At 36.4% G+C, this 21,706-nt stretch overlaps 2 protein-coding genes and 1 long non-coding RNA gene across 5 annotated transcripts; 2 read left to right on the top strand and 1 right to left on the bottom strand.

The window, feature by feature from the left end:
* The first annotated feature begins 753 nt into the window (after positions 1 to 753).
* On the top strand, positions 754 to 8,871 carry LOC135075679 (beta-hexosaminidase subunit alpha-like). 2 transcript variants are annotated; one of them, XM_063970132.1, is made up of 10 exons: positions 754 to 1,045; positions 2,353 to 2,581; positions 4,183 to 4,295; positions 4,452 to 4,660; positions 4,855 to 4,967; positions 6,758 to 6,959; positions 7,042 to 7,168; positions 7,275 to 7,358; positions 7,631 to 7,836; positions 8,086 to 8,871. In XM_063970132.1, the coding sequence occupies exons 1-10, from the start codon at positions 869 to 871 to the stop codon at positions 8,288 to 8,290; spliced, it is 1,665 nt and encodes a 554-aa protein (XP_063826202.1). In that variant the 5' UTR covers positions 754 to 868; the 3' UTR covers positions 8,291 to 8,871. The 2 variants fall into 2 exon arrangements, with proteins under 2 accessions (XP_063826202.1, XP_063826201.1); XM_063970131.1 differs by having other exon boundaries at positions 4,183 to 4,304.
* A 403-nt stretch (positions 8,872 to 9,274) lies between these two features.
* On the top strand, positions 9,275 to 20,172 carry LOC135075677 (CTD nuclear envelope phosphatase 1 homolog). 2 transcript variants are annotated; one of them, XM_063970129.1, is made up of 7 exons: positions 9,276 to 9,544; positions 9,632 to 9,698; positions 10,005 to 10,195; positions 11,420 to 11,532; positions 14,382 to 14,497; positions 16,894 to 17,044; positions 18,474 to 20,172. In XM_063970129.1, the coding sequence occupies exons 1-6, from the start codon at positions 9,446 to 9,448 to the stop codon at positions 17,037 to 17,039; spliced, it is 732 nt and encodes a 243-aa protein (XP_063826199.1). In that variant the 5' UTR covers positions 9,276 to 9,445; the 3' UTR covers positions 17,040 to 17,044; positions 18,474 to 20,172. The 2 variants fall into 2 exon arrangements, with proteins under 2 accessions (XP_063826200.1, XP_063826199.1); XM_063970130.1 differs by lacking the exons at positions 16,894 to 17,044; positions 18,474 to 20,172 and adding an exon at positions 16,033 to 16,267 and having other exon boundaries at positions 9,275 to 9,544.
* On the bottom strand, positions 12,514 to 13,168 carry LOC135075678 (uncharacterized). Its single transcript, XR_010258089.1, has 2 exons — positions 12,972 to 13,168; positions 12,514 to 12,796 (listed from the first exon to the last, which is right to left on the bottom strand). It is a non-coding gene; the product is annotated as an uncharacterized LOC135075678 (long non-coding RNA).
* Positions 20,173 to 21,706: the final 1,534 nt, after the last annotated feature.

Genomic DNA, 21,706 nt, shown 5'->3' with positions numbered 1-21,706 from the left:
CGGCACACTCAATCAGGAATTAATGCTCCATTGAAATATAGGCGCTCGGCAAGCTTCAGAGTACATTACAGTAAGTTTTCGGTAACGTGTATGCCGTGCGTCAAGTCAGAAAACGGCCTTAGAAAAATTCCTCACATTTTAATTAATATAGTGATGACTTTTGCTTGATGCATTAATGATTATAAAATTTACTAAAAAATATAGGTACAGTAACTTTGCATTGAGAAAATCAAAAACAATATCACCTTTACATTTTATAATAACTCATAATCAGATATTTACATTCTTCAATAATGATAAATAGATATTTTCCATTTTTGATTTTATAGAAATTATTATCGAGTTAGTAAATTAATGTAGATAAATTAATTTTGTCGATGCATACACATCACTATTAGCAATACCATAGACAACTTGTAGACCATCGATGACAAAAAGATAGTGTTAGGATAAAAATATACTTTATCGGTTTTCTATTTCTTTTTATAATTTACCGGTTTTCAAAATAAAATATATTATTATATGTATTAATAATTAAATAATAAAAAAACCCCTTTCTGTTGCACTCCACAAAGATAAAAATTTGTTAGGTATTTTAACGAAAATCCCGATTGCTCAGAACTTTACGTTTTTGTATTTATAGAGTTGACACTAGCGCCACGGCTGATGTCCATATTTTCCTTTTTTTAGAACGCAACCCATAGCTGTCGCAACAATACCACGGACAATAGACAATACTCTTGACTGCTCTTGACTGACAGTTATCAACACAGTTATAAAATCTGTCATTACAAAACCCGGGACCTCAATAAATTAAAGTTGAACAATTTAAATCATAGCACTAATACGCTTAGACTTTTCAGTCATCATGCTTTTATATTCATTGTTAATTTGTGGATTTTGTGTATTTTACTCGTCTGCTATTTACAATAATAATCCAGGGCCGAAATATCCTCCAACAAAAGGTGAAGTTTGGCCTAAACCGCAGTATCAAAAATCGGAAAGGTATTATTTTACTGTAAATACCTCAGCGTTTAAAATAAAGGTAAGTTTTTAATTTTAAAACCGTACAAAAACTTTTATTTAAGAAAATTTTGCTTGCTTATTTACAATCACCAGATAATATTAATGTATTATTCTAAGCAATAACTTTTAAAAGTTTCAAATAACACTTTTCTAAGCACAAATCTAAATAGTAAGTACCAAATAAAGTTTTCTACTTTTTTAAAACGTTAATAAACCACAACAACACGGGCTTGACGAAGAATGTGCACTTCGCAAAATGCGCACTTTTTAGGGTTCCGTAGTCCTGACAAGGAACCCTTAATCACATCAAAGGCTGAAGAGTTTGTTTAAAATATTAGTAGTAAGTATAGCAAAGTGCGCATTTTGTGAATTAGTGCTCATTTTACGTCAGACCCCAAAACACAAGTTAAATACTTTATTTATTCCTACTAACTCGCAGTAGGTAAGTACCAGCGTTGCCAGACGTCCTGATTTTGGCGGGACGTCCCGATTTTTAAATCAAATTTAAATGTCCCGCGCGGGACAGGCTCGGTCCCGCTTTTCGGAGAGAGACACTCACTTCACCAGACTATTGTTTGAAACGCCATAATATTATTGTAAAGAATAAAACTTTTTTTATTTTTTTATTCTAGACGAATTTAACGATAGAGTAAATCTGATTTAAAATATTATTTTTTTGTTAAAATACATTTTCTATGGCTACTTTTGCTATCTATTGTCACGTAAACGTAATTTTAAGTCAAATAAAAAGATAAATATTTGAAAACCTTCGACTATATTATACGTTTTTTTAATATGTCCCGCTTGGGTTTTTTTAATATGTTCTAACGGAAGAATCCCGCTATTTTCACTCAAAAAGTACCAAAGTCCCGACTTGGCGAAAAAAACTGGCAACGCTGGTAAGTACCCTTTTTAAAATAATCTTTGCCATTTAGAGCAAATTTTATAAATGAGTTTGGAATGTTTTGTTCAAATTATCGATTTTCTCGAAGAGAGGAGCCACGGGTGGAGTTGTTGACCACGGCACGTAGGTACTAGTGATGGGTAGCTAGTAGCTAGCTAACTAGGGTTCACTTTCTGGTTACAGATCGTCAGTAGTTATAAAAATACAGCAGGTAAAAATAGTAGGGTAATGGTAAAGTTGGTATAAACTACACAGTTTTTCGAGTAGATAATAAGGACAACAAAGAAGAAAATCGACTAAAAACGTGATTTTATGAGACTCGACAGGCTACCTATTATAAACTTGACGTTGAGCGCAGCTTTACGGAACAAGGAAGGAAAAACATTCCAATCAAAACTTTAGAGAGCTTATCTTTTTCACAGGCAACCAACCACACATGTCCAATTCTAGCAAAAGCGATAGAGAGGTACTCATTCATTATGAGAAACACATTCAATTTGGATCTAAATCGTAAACCTAAGACATCTCGTCATAGGCTCCCGAGGGAGACCAACTCTGAAGATCCTTATTATCAAGGCTTACTGAAGGAATTGGATATTGAATTGATTTCACCATGCGAAGAATATCCTTACTTCAACATGGATGAAAGTTGTAAGTAATCTTTTTTATATTTGGATGGTTGGACAGCACTAGGCTGCTCAACAAGGGTGAACTGCATTTCAATCGTGTGCGCACCGTTACAGATTACTTATGTACCTAATCGTTACATAGTAATGTCTAGTGGAACGTGACTTGTTTATTTACAGCTCTATGTTTCACTCTAGGTATCTTGTAAGTAGTAGTAGCATCCCAATCTGCGTGAGTGAGAGAGATCCAAGACATCGATAAAAAGTTAAAGTCTAAAACACAGAACAGGCATCTTACGGAGTAGACCCGTAATTTGAGAGACGCGTTTAATATGATCTATCTTTAGATTAGGGGGACCGCTTTGGCGGTCACTAATAGAAGGAACTATGAAAGATACTTATGTTTTGTGCAGAGCGTACTTAAAAACTGAATCGGTCAGTTTATTCCCTAAACTAGAAGTGATCACAATATCAGATCAATGACGAATTTAACATTTTCTAGAGGGGCCACTAAGATAAATTCAAACACTAATCAACTACAGATTTGCATAGGGCAATCCTGATAAATAATGGGGTTAGCGACTTATTTTTAACTTGTGGACAACAGCTAAAAATATTTTGATAACGAACTGCCATGCCACGGCCAGTTTGAAAGGTCATAAGTTCATTCCACTATATCAAACCGCTGGACTAATCAACTAGTGAACCCTCTCCTTGCATAAGGATACCTATTTATAATGAAAGAAGTTGGAGAAATATAAAGAAAGTCTTGCGATGTTTTACCTACTAAAATAAGAATAATAATTGACAATGGTACGCATTATAAATTCCGCGTAGACACGGGAGGTCCAGACCAGAATACCGATAAATGAAAAAGAAAAACAATGTGTCGCTGACCCCAGATAACTGGGTTATCATATACCATCTACTATTACCGAATGACAAATTCTGGTCAACAAATAATATAGAAATATCAAGATAGTTTTAAATTTATTTATTTAAAGGTATAACAGTAGTCTGTTACGTGGGGTGATTGGTTCCTATCTCCCTTTATAATATACCAGAACACATTCCATCTATTTCTTTATTACAATGAATGTGATTAAATGGTTATTAACCATTGTTAATTATTAGCGTCCGTTTAGTCAAAGTCATTAATGTTTACCTTGGATCGTTTTCCACTTTTATAAGGTATTGAGTGGTCATCTCATTTACAATCTTAAAAGGGTTACGATAAGCTCACATAATTATGTATCGAACACTCATGATTTCTTACTTGAAAGAATGTACTTTCGTATTATAAATAATTTTAGACACAGGCAAATCAGATGACGGCACATCAAGGCCCGATTACCTCCAAAGTGGAGAGGAGAAGAAAATCAGATTTTGTTTCCACACCACATTTCGGCTTTGCTCAGCTTCGGTTCCAAAGTCTGATTCAGAGTTATTAAAAACACAGAATAATATTATTATCCTCTTATCGCCTCTCCGCTATAGTGGAAACCGGACCTAAGATAAACACTAGCATCTCCCACTTATTATTATAATTACGTGCTATTTTGCCTGAATTGATGTGCTGTTGATTCGACTGTACCTACTCTTGTCACAGCACTTTGTGTATTTCAGATGAACTAACCATTTCTACAACAGCAAAACTTTTGAGCAGTTCTATATGGGGCATACTCAGAGGACTCGAGAGTTGGAGTCACCTGCTATACCTAACAGATGATAAGGATGGAGTAAGCATTGTAGGTATACAAATGATTTAAACAAAAATGTGTCTCATTAATCTACCTTCATACAAGTTACGCTGATTAATGATTTTTAGATTTTTTTAACGTTTTCATAGACATTTTTAAGACATTTTGTTCAGGATTCTTTACCTAAAATTACAGGATATTTGTGTAAACAGAACGCATATTGCTGATTTTCCGCGATACGCCCACCGTGGGCTGTTACTGGACACGGGTCGGCATTTCATATCGATGTCCAACATCCTCAAGACCCTGGACGCCATGGCTATGAACAAGTTGAATGTATTCCACTGGCATATAGTTGACGACCAAAGCTTCCCCTACCAGAGCGAGAAGTTCCCAGATCTAAGGTAGGTACCTAATCTAAAAAGGAAAGTTTTCGGTTCAGTGGTAGAATCGACCGATATAAATCACAAGTGTCGTAGCTAGTAATTTCCATTCAGATAAGAAATACATCGTACTATGATCAGAATGAACTTACGACCTTAATTAAGTGAGCTATACCTACGTTTAAGAAAGATAAGTCTTATAATGCATTTTTCAGTGGCAAAGGCGCATTTGATCCATCCTTGGTGTACACCAAGGATAACATAGCGACGGTGTTGCAGTATGCCACAGAGAGAGGCATCAGAGTGTTGCCGGAATTTGATGTCCCTGGTAAGTCACTGCAGCAAACCCAGATTGAAATATCGTCAGTTGCAGGTTCACTTGGGGTAACTGACAAAATACGGTTTTTGAGTTAAATATACAGTCTTTCTTAGTTTTTTCTGCTCTTTCGAATGGTATACATAAAAAAATTCTAGCTTTAAAAAAATTACAGTTACACGGACATTTTCAGGTGTGAACTTTTCAGATTTCCTTCACAATTTTGGTGTAACTGACATTGTAATAATTTTACCAGGTTGAATTGGTGTATCTGTAATAATGTAAAAATTTTGCTACAAAACTTTGCAATTACACTGATTTGCTAAGGTTTATAACATGAAATAAAATAGGAATTTAGAAAGTTTTAAGGCATATTACATTATTATTATACCAGCAGTATCAGTTAAAGAAGTTAAAGTTAGCTCAACAAAAAAAAAATATTGAAATTGAGCAAACTATCCAGCCAACTAGGCGTCAATGCGCGGTGTTAACATTAACCTGTTGTTACTCTGTTACTTTTACTGTTGTAGTACTCATGACCTTAATTCAACATTGCTATAAAGAGGTGGGAAATTAAATCCATTTTGTTTTCAGTTTAAGTTGCTCCGTAGAGCTAAATACGGATTGGTAAGTCGAAGCTTAAAAAAATATTCAAATTACTTAGTTTCACAGTAATACTTTAGTTATTTCAATATTTCCGTCTTAAAAAAATTAAATACACATATTTTCTTGATTTTCGTGGCTTTTTTAACATTTTTTAATGAATAAAATAAAAGTTACTTCTAATAAAATTTAAAAAAAAATAAAGAAAATGATAAAATGTTATTTTTTTCATGAATTCTCTTATTTTTTAATACTTTTACATAAATTATACAGCAACTAAATAAACAAAACCCAGCAAATATATCAAATTATTTTAAATTTGGCAGTACTTACACCAATTTGACCTATGTTTTTTCCAAAAGTTTGGTGTAAAATTAGTGTAACTGTCAAAAGTACAAAAATACATTGGTGTAACTGCAATTTATTTCCTGAACTAAGACATATTAGATAATTCTTTTAATTTAATCTAAAACCGCGTAGAATTCTAAGCATTTCTGTAAAAACAGATCTAAAAAAGGTTAAATAGGAAAAAAGTTATGTTCGATTTAAGACGAAAAAAAACTTTAAACGGCTCTACTGAAAAACTGTATTTTGTCAGTTACCCCAAGTGAACCTGCAACTGACGATATTATTATACAGTAATTTATAGTAAAACTTCAAAATGAATCTCCATTGTTGCAAGTAGGTACATACAGATTTTTATTTAAATAAATTGATGCTCTTATTTAGCTCAAGTATGTATCGTATAAATAAAAGAAATAAATTAATGTACTATCTTAGTAAGAATTTATCTCTCCAAGCTCCTTGATTCGCGTCAAGTGAAATAACAATATAACTTACGCCAGTCAGTGAGTCTTATCTCAATTCCATTGAACATAATACCACAGAATAATAATAAGTAATACTTAAATAATTGGTTAATGCGATCGATAATACTTGTAAAGTTACATTTTACTGAGTGCTGTTAGTAATCTCGTATAAATGTTATTAGTTGTAAATATTAACTAAGTACTTAACTACGTTATCAAAGTTTCGTAACGGTCCTAAAATAAAATGTCCTATGGGTATAGGTATCTAGGGATAAGGTACTGTACGTTACCTTTTGTCTCCAACACTGCCGCGCATTGATAATGCGACGAACTTGTTGCTAGCTTTTATTTGTCTCATAGCTTATCAAAGCTTTATTGTTAACATCACAGGTCACACGAGGTCATGGGGTGAAGCTTTCCCAAACGTTTTGACAGAATGCTTCTCAGATGGCAAAGTCGTCGGTCTCGGTCCCATGAACCCAACCGTCAACACCACGTACAAATTGTTCCAGGAGCTTATGGAAGAAGTACAGGAGTGGTTTCCTGACAAATACTTTCATATTGGCGGTGACGAGGTGCAGTTTGATTGTTGGTAAGGGATCTTGGGGACATCCTTGATTCATGAAAAGTAATTTATTGATATTGGTTATGTTGGCTATTATTACCTACTTCAGGGAATCGAATCCAGATCTTCAACAATACATGAAAGATCACCATATGACAGCGACACAGCTCCATGCGCTCTTTATGAAGAATGTGATTCCACTTCTAGGAAATAATACGAAACCTATAGTATGGCAAGTAAGTTTCCAAATGAGTAATAGTCATTCTTATATGAGGAATAATAGCTATTCATTCAAAAATAGGTCATACAATTCATTTTTAATAGCATAATTTTCATTTTTAGGAAGTATTCGACGTTGGAGTGCCCCTATCCTCGGACACAATCATTCATGTATGGAAAAATGGATGGGTGGAGGAGATGGTCAAGGCAAGTTTTATCAGCATTGTTTTTGTATAATTTGTTATCTCACGCATTTTTTAAAGCATTAATGGCATGTTTGCTTCCTTTTACATTCATATTGCAAAAATTGTTTGCATTTTTCATTTGTTATAAAATGTTTATGATTTATGTCTATTTTAAATAACATTATGTTTTTCAATACAGAAAGTACATTATGAAATTTATAAGTATAACAATAAGTAAGTAATTTATGAATAATTATTACCTACTTATTATATCAATCCTACTTTCATTCCTAGATACTAAAAGCAGGCCACCGCCTTATCTTCTCCGCGTCGTGGTATCTGGACCATTTGAAGACCGGGGGCGATTGGGAGGACATGTACATGGCCGACCCTCGGTTGATGGTGAACTTAGTGGACGATACGGCGTCATTGGACAACATCGTCGGGGGGGAGGCTTGTATGTGGGGTGAAGTGGTCGACGACACTAATGTTATTAACAGGTAGGTAGACTACTCTTTAGCCAGTCATTTCATTAGTATAGTTTAATTTAATAAAGTTGATGAATTTTCGTGGAAATCATATTAAAAAATAAAATAGCCCCGGCTATCTGTCCGCTTATTTAATTATCATTATCAATGTCTGTAGTGATTCAAGAGGAAGGTTTATGTTTAATACATTGCACTGTGCGGAGACGGGGTTAGTCGCTGTAAAAAAAGTTTAAATAAAATGTTATTTGATACCCAAAACAGGGTATGGCCACGGACCAGTGCAGCCGCCGAACGTCTTTGGAGTGCTGGCCTCGCTTCCAATTCCCTTGAGAGGAACGTGAGGCTTAGCATCCTGGACAAGGCTCGCCATCGCATAGAAGAGCATGCCTGCCGCATGAGACGCCGAGCCATCAACGCGCAGCCTCCGAATGGACCTGGATTCTGTGTTGGAGCTAAATTATTTTAAACTCCGATTATAATTTACTTAATACTCAGACGACTACATAACAAACTGGATTCTGTAGCACTTTACGTAGTGGTAATAAGAGCGAGTTTGCAAATGAAATGTGTAGAAGTAGGTAACTAGGTAAATTATTTTGATAAAATATTTACCTGTTAGTTATTAGGCTAATTTAATATTATTCTATTTCCTAGGGTACTACCACAAACTCAAGATTAAACCAGAAAGTTGTTTGGAGTTAACAGTATACTCAAAAATAACTGATAGTCCTTAAAATATTTATTTCTAAGCGGCATCAATGTACAATTGTACACATACAAATCTTTCAATTAATTTTATTTTATTTAAACTGATACTGAATGAAAACTTGTGGCTAGGCTGGATTAAACCTTTTGTATTGACTTGTGGAAATCCTTGGAGGAGGCCTTGTCTAAAAGTGGACTTCCTATGGTTGAAACCATTCCTTGGTATTACAGACTCCATTTTCGAGGAACCATTTTTGCAGTTGATAGTTGGAGATATTTAATAATTAAAATGATGATTTTATTTTATAAGATTTTAATAAAGTTTATCTTTGTTTAATCGTTTTATTGACTATTATTTTCATTTCTTAATATGTAGTTTAAAGGTGTTATCAATTATTACGAAACGGTTCCTTTTTCCCACATTGGGATCGAACCAGGAACCTCTGTAGCCACTAGACCACAGAGACTGAAGTCTTGGTTAAATTAAACGTTCCGCTAATGTAAATCAAAATTGATGAATAATAATCAACTTCGATTACCATCACTGAGCACTTAATAACTTATAAATCCTTTTCATGCTAAAACCAAACCAACAACCAAAGCGCCATCTGCGATTTGTTCACACTCTTTTTAGAACTGAAATCTGGCGTGTGATGCTTATCTGTGGAAATCATAAAGAAACCGGTAATTATAAAATAAAGAACAGCCCTATTGCCATAAACAAAATGAAAGGAAATTCTCTATTTTGTTTATGGTTTGTGAATTGGGTCGATTATGTCATGGCGGGTTAGATGTTTTCGGCAGTTAATTTTTGTTGAATTTGTTTTGAATTACGCCGTCAATGATCTCGTTTCAACCGCTGTTGTTTAACATTAAGCGTATTTATATATTCGTGACCGTTTCATAAACTGTTCAAATGCTGAAACAATTGCAAATGGGCCTTCGCACGTTCATGCTTCTCGCATCTAAAGTATGGAGTTGTTTTTGTTATATGTTTAAGAAGCAATATCGAGCGGTAAATATACATTACAGTGTTTACAATGCTGTGCATATTTTGGTTTCTACGCAGATGTAAAAAGGCTCACGTGGTGTTCGTTTTCAGTTGGCGCAATATCAATCTGTCAAATATGAAATCTATCCACTGTCCCCGGTATCTCGACACAGGCTGAGTAAGTTATTCGTATTTATCAATAAGAGTTGCTATAACCAAGCTAACATCCTGTTTACAACCACTTCTGGTACATGTGTCCTGTATAAACTGTCTATAGATCACGCTGATAATGAGGTTTCCTTATTGATAAAACTATAGGTATTTGGTGTGTGAAAGTGACTATTATTATTACTTTACCACCTACTTTCACGTTCAGCTATAAACCACATTTTTAACTTAATTAGATTCTTATTAGAATTCTGCTGTAAACTAACATATTTTTATTCAAGCACTTGTACAGCTTATTAAATGTTTTAATTTTCAGGTTTAGTTAAAAGAAAAATGCTGGTATTAGATTTAGATGAGACACTAATTCATTCGCACCACGATGCGATGCTTCGACCGACGGTGAAGCCTGGCACACCTCCAGATTTTGTCCTGAAAGTGACGATCGACAAACATCCAGTCAGATTTTTTGTTCATAAGAGGCCTCATGTGGATTATTTCTTGGATATAGTAAGTAGATTTAGATGTTACATTCAAGTTAACAAGTGCTTGTTTTGCACATAAAATGTACACATAGTTTCTAGTGTGTTGACTCAGTCAGAAAAGTAACTTACTTATAATCATTATTGTCCAATCCGATTTTGTCTTGCTTTTGCTTGAGAAAATCCAGTGCCTTAATACATTCCTATCAGTTTTTTCTATGCAGAAAAAGGCAGATATTTGACTGCAATCACACTGAGATGCAGTCTAGAATGGTACATACCTGCCTATTACTATCTCCTGTCTTTTCACCATCAAATGTTAATGTACTAGATTTGTCTAAAATGTAGAGCTAGATTTCAGATTATAATTAGTATTTAGGTAAAGTCTGGTCGCCGAGCACATAGAATTTCGTCCAAATGTCCCCAAACTACCCATCCTTATCGCTCACGCGTATATAATTTCGCACACTCACTGCGGCCGCACGTCGGACAGTCGTCGACTTTAGACCCTTCCACCACAGAAAAAACTCATAATAATCAACCAAAAGAAATATAGCAGACTTATGGCAAAACCTTACTATAAAAATTTTATAAATTTCAATATTTGTTGTGGTAATCCTTGGAGGAGGTCTTTGTCCAGTAGTGGAAGTCAATAAAATTACAGACTGGCTTAATAAAAGTTATTTCATACTTCTACACATGGTTGTAAGTGAGAATTATCATCTGGCATGAGTTAGGTTATTACAAGTATGAAATAACACAAATAAATCTATCGTAAACATGTGTCACACATATGGTACACTTAATACTTATAATGTACGTAAAATCTAACCAATTCATTTGACACTATCAAATGTAAAGTAAATATGTTAAGTTGGTATGTAATTTGCTGAGTTTAAGGGTGATTCTTTAATTTTGTTTATAAGATTCTTGAAAGCGCTTTCTCATTTAGGCGAATAGCAGCGTGACAGACGTACTGCCAATAATTTTATACTATACTAGCTTTCCGCCCGCGGCTTCGCCCGCGTGGAATTTTTCAGTTTTTATACATAACCAATCTATGTCACTCAGCAATTTCTTTTCTTTCTTTCTATTGGTGAAAGAATTTTTAAAATCGGTTCAGTAGATTCCGAAATTACCCCTTACAATTTAACAAATATACAAACACAAACTTTAGCTCTTTATAATTTTTAGAGTTTTGAAAATGATTTAGATTATTATAATTAATTGATCCCATTGTATTGTCCCTTAGGTGTCTCAGTGGTACGAGCTGGTAGTGTTCACAGCCTCGATGGAGATATATGGCGCGGCGGTCGCCGACAAACTGGACAACGGCCGGGGGATTCTGCGGCGACGGTTCTACAGGTACTAGTTGTTTATTTGATTTAAGCCTTTGGGGGCGTCCATTAATTACGTGAGACAATTTTGGCAATTTTTCAACCCCCTAATCTCACGTGAGATTTTCCAAAATGCCTATTTGCAATGTAAATGACATAATCCATGCTTCGAAAATATTAGATTATATAAAAAAAACCCGACCTGCGTAAAAAAATTAACTGAAATGGTAAAACAAAACAATTTAGGCCCAGTTTTTTTACTTTTAGTACAATTTTTAACTATTAGTTTACATTTTGTTAATATTAAAGCATTGGTAGCAAACTGCGTATCAAAAACTGGGACTGTGTTCACAAATGCAGACGGAGAATTTACTCTTTTTGTTGTGGAAAAAAAATAAAAAAATTACGTGATATTTCTCGACACCCCCCCTCTTCCCCACGTGAGATTAAATGAGGTTTTTCTGGACCCCCTCCCCCCCCCCCCTAAAAGTCTCACGTAATTAATGGACGCCCCCTTTACAGGGCTCTGTATTGGTATATTGCCACCATAATTTGAACCTTGTTCACTTATTGTAAAGTCGAAAAGCAATGAAAATGTAATCTATGGGCTGGACGTAAAAAAAATATACTTGGAGCCAAAGCACATGATGCGACGTTTTACATAGAAATATCTGCGCGGTACGACGAAATCTGCGGTGCGGCGCAACGTGTGCTTTGGCTCTCAATGACAGATGCTTGAATAAACTGGGGAAGTGGGAAATGAAACACTTAGGACAAGACAGATATAACTAAAAAGCTGACATTAGACTTCTTATTCGCTGGGTGCGAAGTACTAGGTGGGGGTAACATAATCTATCGCAGCGCTCATGGTGGTCAAAAGTAGAAATAATGTAAGCTCTGTCATCAGATGTATCTGTCAATGGCAAAGCGATTCTACATAATACATTTTAATATCATTAATTAATCGCATGAATAGGGTCCTACTGGGAACTAAAATAAAAGAGTGGACTGTATTTCGATAGGGCTGGTTTAATAGCCGTTTACAATTTGGAAATAACTAGACTATACAACGTGGTAGTACAAAAATGAGTCACAGTAGTTGTTGTGCACAGATGTTTGCCTTATGATGAGAGCGTGAATTATTGAACTCTGCCCTTGTTTTGTTCCTAATTCTTCTACATCTCGGACTTGTCCAGCCAATACCAACAACTTTCCTTTAAATACGGTTTGTGGTTGGAATTTGATATTGTAACACTCACAAACCCGGTCTTCAAAACAATACTCATTTCGATCTGAAAACGATATTTAATTTATTACTAGCGATACAGGAACATTTAATTATATTTACTGTTATATAATGAAACCGTTAAAGTAGCTTTTTCTTTTTGTTTTACTGTAAAACTACAACTATAAATGAAGTAAACAAACCCTGACACAATCAAAATTAAACACACTTTTAAGACTTACCTCATTTGATTTGAATGACCAAAATGATTTCAAAACCTTTTTTCCACCCAAATCGTGATATCACAACAATTTATTAGTCGAAAATATTTGTTACTTTTTCATTTCGATATTTTTTCACAAATATACGACCTAAATGTCAATGTGACAGAGCCCACAATGTTGTGGACGCTAGTTGGCGCTGTAATCGTGCACAGAGCCAATAGGAAGAAAATAGCTAATTTTAGGCAATAACTTATTTTCTTTTGCTTATATCTGAATGAATGTCTTTGTTGATCACTGCCATACCAGATTTACTGCTTTTTATCGACCCTACAACCTGAATAAAATATATTTTTAAAGCATTGTTTAGCATTAGCCCAAATTGGAATCCCCAAAATCTCCCCCATTTCCTGTGCATCTAAGACCACCAAATAGAACATTGTGTAGTACGATTTTTTTCAAGTTAAAGTAGGTATAATCTAATCTTAATAAAAACCCATCCATAATACCAAGCTAGCTTTGGTTCCTGATGGCATTGGAGCGTCAACAATACATTGAACTTTAATGTCATTAATTCACGATTGCGAATGCTAATAACTGATGGCGCTGGTACACTGCGCGAAATTTATCAAGACATAGTGTGAACGCACATTTTCAGTTAATTTCGCCGTGTGTCGCCCATACTTCGGTGTGCGTGTTCGCGTTTCTGTTTGATCAATTTCCCGCATAGTGTACCTGCCCCATGAAATTGTGGTTACAAGTTAACTTGCACGTGTGTTTCTTGTTTACCTGTGTGACCTTGATACAGTGATAAAGTAATAAAAGGGACAAGTCACGAACGTCGCATTCGTAAATTTATCGTATCGCGCAATACAACTTTGTGGAATTGCCGTTTGTACGGTTTATATTTCACGGAAAGGAGACACGCGATCACACGATTTTGGCGATAGAGTTATCGTTAGATTTGCTTTATCATAATGTTATATTATCTAATATCTATAGATAATGACATTATTTATTTACGTATGTCATTGTGTGTACAAGAGAAAGTAAAATCGTAAGTTGAAGGATGCTACTTTTTTGCATAAAGGGACAAGGTACATTTTATTATTTTTTAATACATGGTGTCCCCAAAATGTTTTCTCAATCCAAAGCTTATTTGATACAGTACAGTCAGCTTCAAATGTTAGCGACACCCAAAGTGGCCAAAAAGTTGACAGCACAACCTTATACCAATTGTAACAAAGACGTGTTGCGAACTTTTTGGCTACTTTGGGTGTCACAAACTATTTGACGTTGACTTCACTGCTGATATTAGCAGCAGTCGTTCACTGCTGATATTTTTTATTATTTTGAAATCACAGTTAATTATTTTTGGCCAGTGTTAAAAGTATCAAACCTATTTGATAACACAAAAACGCTTTTTTTCAGACAACACTGCACCGCGGAACACGGGTCGTACACCAAGAACCTGTCGTCGATATGTGACGACCTCAACAGGGTCTTCATTCTGGACAACTCGCCCGGGGCCTACCGGGACTTTCCAGGTATGTTATTTAAACAAATTGAGACTTTAATACAAAGTGCAAAAGAGTTCATTCTAAATAATGCTTTGAAATCTCGAGACAAATACCAATTAATTATTTATTTATTACAGCTTTACACTCCACATGACAGTTTTGTTTAATTAATCTGTATTTCCTTTATTTGTGGCCCCTTTGGATAAAAGTCTCCTCCATCATTTTCCACCGTTCCCTGCCGCTGGCTATGTGCATCCAATTTTTACTGCCTTGTTTGTTATATTATTATCATCAGCCTTTTCTGCGGCCGTCGGCGTCGTACGTTTCGTTTACCGACAAATGCCTGTAAACCCTTTGAATTCATGATTTTTTTAACCTTTTTTATACAGGACACCCTGTATACAAACTGTAAAACGGCGAGCAATCACTGAACAAGTGAAAGAAAAAGATTGTTCTACCAATAACAATATGACCAGTTATTGTTCAAATATTATGTACAATGTTATCTAATATTTACTGATAAATAAGTCAAAACTCCACGCGATAACATCTCAGTGAAGCCTTATCAACTTGTTTGTGTACATATTTTGTTAATCTTGTTAAAGGCGTTTTCGTATAAAAAAAGTTACTGATATAATTTTGATGGTCAATGTTTTGGTATCTACTTAAGATTTTAAAGTCATTTACGAAATACAGCACATCGAGCTAAATACTTTTTTTTTACTAAATACTAAATACTGTGAAATATTCTAGGGCCTACGCTAAAACGCACGCACGTGCGTCTGTATCGAAAAATAGTATGAGCAGCGCAGTGTGGCGCGGACGCGGGAAACGCTTTTTTTTTTAAGATTATTAGCAACTTGTATTGCCCAAATTACTAATAGTTCCGTTAGCCCCTTGTGTTAAGATAAATAAGCTTGTGTTACGAGTGGGCTCACCACAATAGTCGAGCGGCGGTGGGATTCGAACCCGCGTTCCTTGGATCTCGAGTCGGCAACTCCGACCCCTTCACCGTTCGGCTATCGTGGCCATCAAAAAGCTTTTCAACACGCGCGGCGTGAGAGCGGGCGTGCATTAGCAATATACCCCCGCAAATTGTAGTGTGGGCCCTTGGCAGTAATGGCTGTGGCGCATAGGTTACAGACCACGCAATCCCATCAATTTACAGCTGTAGATTCTTAGCACTGAGTCGACTGTACAACCCGAAAGATTTAATGGCACACCTGACGGCCGTGACATCATATCGACGCTCTGGTACAGACGGGGCGAATGCGGGGATACGTGAGGGAAAGCGGGAGAGAGCCGCATTCCAGCGAGATGCGCAATTAGCTCAATCGGGTTATATTCCACCTTATGAGTAATTTAATTTCGAACTCCTGCTGTTCTTCTGATTAATTTCGTTGCGGGTCCAATGATAGTTTAACTTTCCCCCGGGACAAACTTGACCTTCATTGGTTGGGTTTTTATGGCGGTCAAGCTGTAGATCCTGGCTACACAAGAGTTGCAGTGGTGGGAATAGTCCCGTTAGTAGTGAGAGCCTCAATTCGCTTGTACCGTTTCAGACAACGCGATCCCAATCAAATCACAGGAGGGCTACTCCCAAACGCTGTTTACGTAGTTTCGGGTCTATCTGTCACCGTCGCTCATGCTGGCATCTCGCTTTGCGTGAGAGGGATGGCAACATTCGAAACTTCGGATAACGTTTTTCGGAGTAGACCCGCAGTTGTAGTATCACAATACCATACCAGGTCGACTGAATTGCACTTTATTGCATAGTAGTGAAAGTTGCAATAGGGATGTTTACTGGGTCAAAAAGCAAGAGTTTTAATTAGTCCGTCATTTAACTTATAAAAAAATACTCTACACGTATTTTTCACTTTTTCAATATAATGAAAATTTAAAGAGAAAGCGCGCCAAAGTTCATAAGAAGATGCCCGTGACGTCAATGAGTGCATAAAAGTGCCGCACTTTGTAACGTCGCGCGGAACTTCAACGCACCATAACTACTTATGTAATTATTTGTTAGATTGACAAACAAAAATATGTGTCCAATATTATTATTATTTATGTATGTATATTTTATGCAGTATAGGTTAGTGTCCGTGACTCTCACTCGGCATGGGGCACACTGAAAACCAGCGTCGTGGCCTCCCTCACCGGGGGCCACGGCATATGCTGAGTGGCGTCCCGTTGCGATGGGCATCGCTGTGCGACAGGGTGGCACTGCTTAGTTTACTTGCTCTTTCATTGTATGTTTTATGTCACCTCTGTCTTATTTGCTTTTTTTTTATTTTACCTCTTTTGTCTTTTGTGATGTCCATGGCAATAAATGTTTCTTTCTTTCTTTCAATATTTCTTGATGTTAAGCATGACGGACTAAAAAATTTTTTTAGGAAACTATCCTATTCGCTTGTTCGTTCCAGACAACGCGATCCCCATCAAGTCGTGGTTCTCGGACCCGTTAGACGTGGCGCTCCTCAACCTGCTGCCGGTTCTGGACGCGCTGCGGTTCACGCACGACGTGCGCTCCGTGCTGTCGCGCAACCTGCACCTGCACCGCCTCTGGTAGCCCCGGTGAGTGTCGTGACCTGCACCTGCTCCGCCTCTGGCAGCCCCGGTGAGTGTTGTGACCTGCACCGCCTCTGGACAACGCGATCCCAATCAAGTCGTGGTTCTCGGACCCGTTAGACGTGGCGCTCCTCAACCTGCTGCCGGTGCTCGACGCGCTGCGGTTCACGCACGACGTGCGCTCAGTGCTGTCGCGCAACCTGCACCTGCACCGCCTCTGGTAGCCCCGGTGAGTGTCGTGTCCTGCACCTGCACCGCCTCTGGTAGCCCCGGTGAGTGTCGTGACCTGCTCCGCCTCTGGTAGCCCCGGTGAGTGTCGTGACCTGCGCCGCCTCTGGTAGCCCCGGTGAGTGTCGTGACCTGCGCCGCCTCTGGTAGCCCCGGTGAGTGTCGTGACCTGCACCACAGAATAATAATAAGTACTACGTTCGTTCGTTTCAGCCAAATGACGTCCACTGCTGGACAAAGGCCTCCTCCAAGGTTATCCACAATGCACGGTCCGCATCCAGGCTCTTCCCGAGACCTTTACCAGATCGTCGGTCCACCTAGTAGGAGGCCTGCCCACGCTACGTCTTCCAGCCCGTGGTTGCCACTCGAGAACTTTTCTGCCCCAACAGAAGTTTGACTTCGCGAAGGTATTTAAAAAATGTATGCTCAATGCCATTAACAATATGGTGTAATTTAGCTTGTCTCAAGAGTCAAGCACCATTTTGTTGACAAACGTCAGTGATCGGCACTGCGCCGAAGCTATAGGGCTGACTTCGGTAAAATGATGTGACTTTAGGTGCCAAACAGGCCTGCCTGTACCCGCACCGCCTCTGGTAGCCCCGGTGAGTGTCGTGACCTGCACCTGCTCCGCCTCTGGTAGCCCCGGTGAGTGTTGTGACCTGCACCCACCGGCAGACCTGCTGGTGTACTTAGGTAACTGAGTGAGTCAGTCAGTCTGAGGTATGGGAGTGGCACGGGAGAGTGATCCTCAGGCACTGCAGTGACTTGCACGGCCTCTGATAGCCCCATTCAGTGTACTGGTGACCTGGAGCGCCGCCGGTGACGAGTGATCGCGTAACTTGGAACCTATCTGCTGCACCTAACGCCGGCTGTACACTCGCTACCTCTCGGGGTGTCTCGCTATTGCTCCCGTGCTCGCACCATGGGGCTGTCTCACGAGACATTCAAACGAATTTGGGTGAGAGCTCTCGGACGAGACTGACGATAGTGTACAGCCGCCATAATGGTTGCTGTTATACACATAACTGGTCTTTGCTTTGAACGCGGGCACGTCGATATTAAGAATCCCTGCAGGCCACACATTTTTTGTCGTTCGATAGTTGAATGTTTTCGGCCGATTTCTCATACAAATTAGAAGCCGACCAAACTATCATCACTCAAAATAATGTAATGTATTTATTTCAATATTTTTTCTTTTTTGTTTCAGATGATAACTGGCTTTTGTACAAAATAAGGACGCCACAGGCCTCCTGAACTTATTTATTATTATTTTTTCACTTGTTAGGCCGTTCAGCGCTTATTCAAATATACATATAGATATAAATATAGTTAAAGTTTTTAAGTTTTGTTTTTTACGTAAACAAGTGATTACGCGTGTATAGACTTGCGTATGGAGTTACCTACAAATGTAGGGGAAGGCGTTTTTAAATGCGCCGTCTTGTCATCCAATTAGGTAAGTGGAACAATAATTTTATTGGTATTCGTGGCTTCAAAACGTATTTTGACTGTTCTATAGAGTAATTGACATTGTAAAATTTAAATTACCTTCTACCAAGATCTTTGAAAACCCTTCCAGTTATTGCAGTCACGAATAATGCTCAGTCGGATGGTCGTCAAATAACTGAGAAAGAGTACGCAACTACCCTGCTCAGCTGTATCGAAATGTATAATACATAGGGTTGTCTCTACACAGATTTAAAACAAAAAATTTGATGTTATCGCCGAAGTATTAGTACCTCAAAGAAGTATTAAAAATAACTAAATGTATGACAAAATTAATACTCATGTTAATTAAACGTAATAAATAAACTAGTATTATAACAACTTGATTTTATTTATGAGTACAATTGTTACAAAATTCATTAATTAGATATCATCGTCGTGTTATAAAAGTAAACACATTTTATAAACATTTACATTTTATATTGGTTTTGGTGTTCATTCTTAATAATAATATAATATTTCCAACGAAAACTAGTTAATAAATGTATTTTTTTACTTGATTAAAGTAAATAATTTTAAGACAAGTATATCTACAGAAAGATGCAGGCAACACAGTATACATGACAATAATACGAATAGTAATTTATAGAGACAACCATGTATTGATCGAATGAAACAGTGATAGAATCTATCTATCCTTATCCAGCATAACACTAACAGACGTGATACCCACCAAAATGCAACGCAATATAATAGTACCTACCTTCAGTTAAATAAAACAAATATTTAAAATATTCCTGCTAAGTCAACTGCATTATGTTTACAGTTCGCATATTTTTGTTCAAATCGACAAATTGTTGAGATATTTACACTTTAAATTAATTGGGCAATGTGTTCTAGCAGTATCTTTTTTAAAAGGTGTCATCTCAGGGTAAAAAAAACTAAACTCCGATTTGTGTTGGAAAAAAATATGCTTAACAACCCAACTTATCTTCCAGTGAAGAATTAGTTTCTATATAACATTGTATTAACAATCGCGGTCAGTTAGAAGAGTGGTTTGCCCATTTTTAAACGTCACAGTTGATCTCTTAGTTTTAAATATATTTTAATGTCTACAATACAAACAACGCCACAAAAATATCGGATACCAGTTGAAAAAATTAGAAATCATAAATGAAAAGTTCCTTTCGTTTTCATCCAGTTTTAAGTAAGGGGTTTTATTTATTTGAAAATAGGCAAATCACTAAGGCCTATCTCTCTCTATGTAGGTATAATGTAATATTTTTTGTCATTATACCGACATACACACCTCTTTCTTGATAGCAGTCTTGGATACACTATAACAAATGTTGCTCAACAAATAAGTGTGTGATGTTGGCGAATTTTGTCCCATAATGTTTCCCAGACTTTGAAGAAAGAGGTGAGGGGTTTCAGAGTTGGGTGGGCCCAAATCGTGCACTATAACTAGGGTTTCTGATTTCTCGACTTATTTTTTTTCTCGAGTTTCGGGAATTCTCGAGGCCAAAGTCTCGAGTTTTCTCGGGTCTCGAGTCTTTTAATTAAAACTGTTGAAATCGGTTGAAATTTAATAAAAACACGGGTTTTTATTAATGTTATAATGTGTCTGGGTTATAATCAATGATACTGTAAAGTTTCAACAAAATCCGTTCAGTAGTTTTTGCGTGAAAGAGTAACAAACATCCAGACATCCACACAAACTTTCGCATTTATAATATTAGTAGGATAATTATAACTTAGTAATTAACTAAAGGAACAAAAGTCATAAAGTCGCGTGTACTTTAAGGATTAATAACCATAAATATCTGGAGCTCCAATTGAATCACTTGTTTTCCAAAGAACACAAGTCCAAATTAATTGAAAAATTACGATAATAAACCTGCATTTACAAACAAAAAAAAACATTTAAATAAATTTTTAAACTTAAAGATAACGACTTGAATAAACGTATTTACAAGTACCTAAACTAACAGATAGTTAACAAAAAAATTTCAGTCTTGAAATCAGTCAGTTATACAAACTTAATAAAATATAGCATACTCGTAGGTGATCATTATTAGTTTCGGTTAAGATCATTACTTGCAAATCAAATTAGTTAAAAAAAGGAAAGACTAGGCCAGTCTAAACGCAACATTAACCTATTAAATTATTAAAATCTTACTTTTGTCTAAGAAAATAGGCTTTCAAGAATATTAAAGCTTCAAAATCGAAACTCGAGAATTCTCGAGCTCCGGTAATTTTTTTCTCGTCTCGAATGAAGCCAAATTTCTCGAGTTTTCTCGAGTTCGAGAAAGCTCGAGCAGAAACCCTAACTATAACTTAAAATACAACAAAACAGGTTAATGACAATAGGGTAACTCTCCATTGTGTACAAATAAAGAACTCCGTTGCAAAGTCATTTCGTTTTCTAATAAATGTTACAGTTGTGTAATACTTGCGTTTGTAAAGTTTCAGAATTAATTTTATTTCAAAATACCATAATGATCCATACCGTCATCAATATTGGGTCATGACTGATGAGCTATACGAATTATTTAGAAACTAAATTGCTATATAAAGATGTTCAATATTTTGTTTAAAGTGGATTTGTGTTCTCTAATATTCTTATAAAACATTTATTGGCAAACGAAATGCAAAATTACAGAGTTTTATTGAACTTGTTACAGACTTATGTGGAGAATATTCACCCAGTTTTAGTATCTAGTTAATTTTCTAATTAATTCGTGTGTATTTCTGTTGAATCGTTAGAGAAATGAATGTTCTTTTAAAACCAAATAGTTGGAATAAATATAGTCTTTAGGATATACTTGAAATAATTATGTATAAATTGTATTTCCGGCTACTAAACTGTCCATATTACTTATATTAGATTTGCATTTTATTTCTTTAATTGCATAAAAGTACTTATTGAAATCTATGTTATATTGTTGCAAATATTTCAGTCATAATCTTAGTTTTATTTAATTTAGGTAAATTGTA

This window comes from Ostrinia nubilalis, chromosome 10 (assembly GCF_963855985.1).
Source record: "Ostrinia nubilalis chromosome 10, ilOstNubi1.1, whole genome shotgun sequence".
NCBI lineage: Eukaryota > Metazoa > Arthropoda > Insecta > Lepidoptera > Crambidae > Ostrinia > Ostrinia nubilalis.
This window is presented reverse-complemented; position numbering and strand designations above follow the sequence as displayed.

Excerpts from the sequence above, each read along its gene's own strand:
- LOC135075679 (XM_063970131.1), top strand. The coding sequence starts at position 869 with ATGCTTTTATATTCATTGTTAATTTGTGGATTTTGTGTATTTTACTCG. Across the intron at positions 6,960-7,041 it reads GAGGTGCAGTTTGATTGTTG|GGAATCGAATCCAGATCTTC; the intron begins GTAAGGGATCTT and ends TACCTACTTCAG. Across the intron at positions 7,837-8,085 it reads GACACTAATGTTATTAACAG|GGTATGGCCACGGACCAGTG; the intron begins GTAGGTAGACTA and ends TACCCAAAACAG.
- LOC135075677 (XM_063970129.1), top strand. The coding sequence starts at position 9,446 with ATGCTGAAACAATTGCAAATGGGCCTTCGCACGTTCATGCTTCTCGCA. Across the intron at positions 9,545-9,631 it reads TTAAGAAGCAATATCGAGCG|TTGGCGCAATATCAATCTGT; the intron begins GTAAATATACAT and ends GTTCGTTTTCAG. Across the intron at positions 10,196-11,419 it reads TGGATTATTTCTTGGATATA|GTGTCTCAGTGGTACGAGCT; the intron begins GTAAGTAGATTT and ends ATTGTCCCTTAG.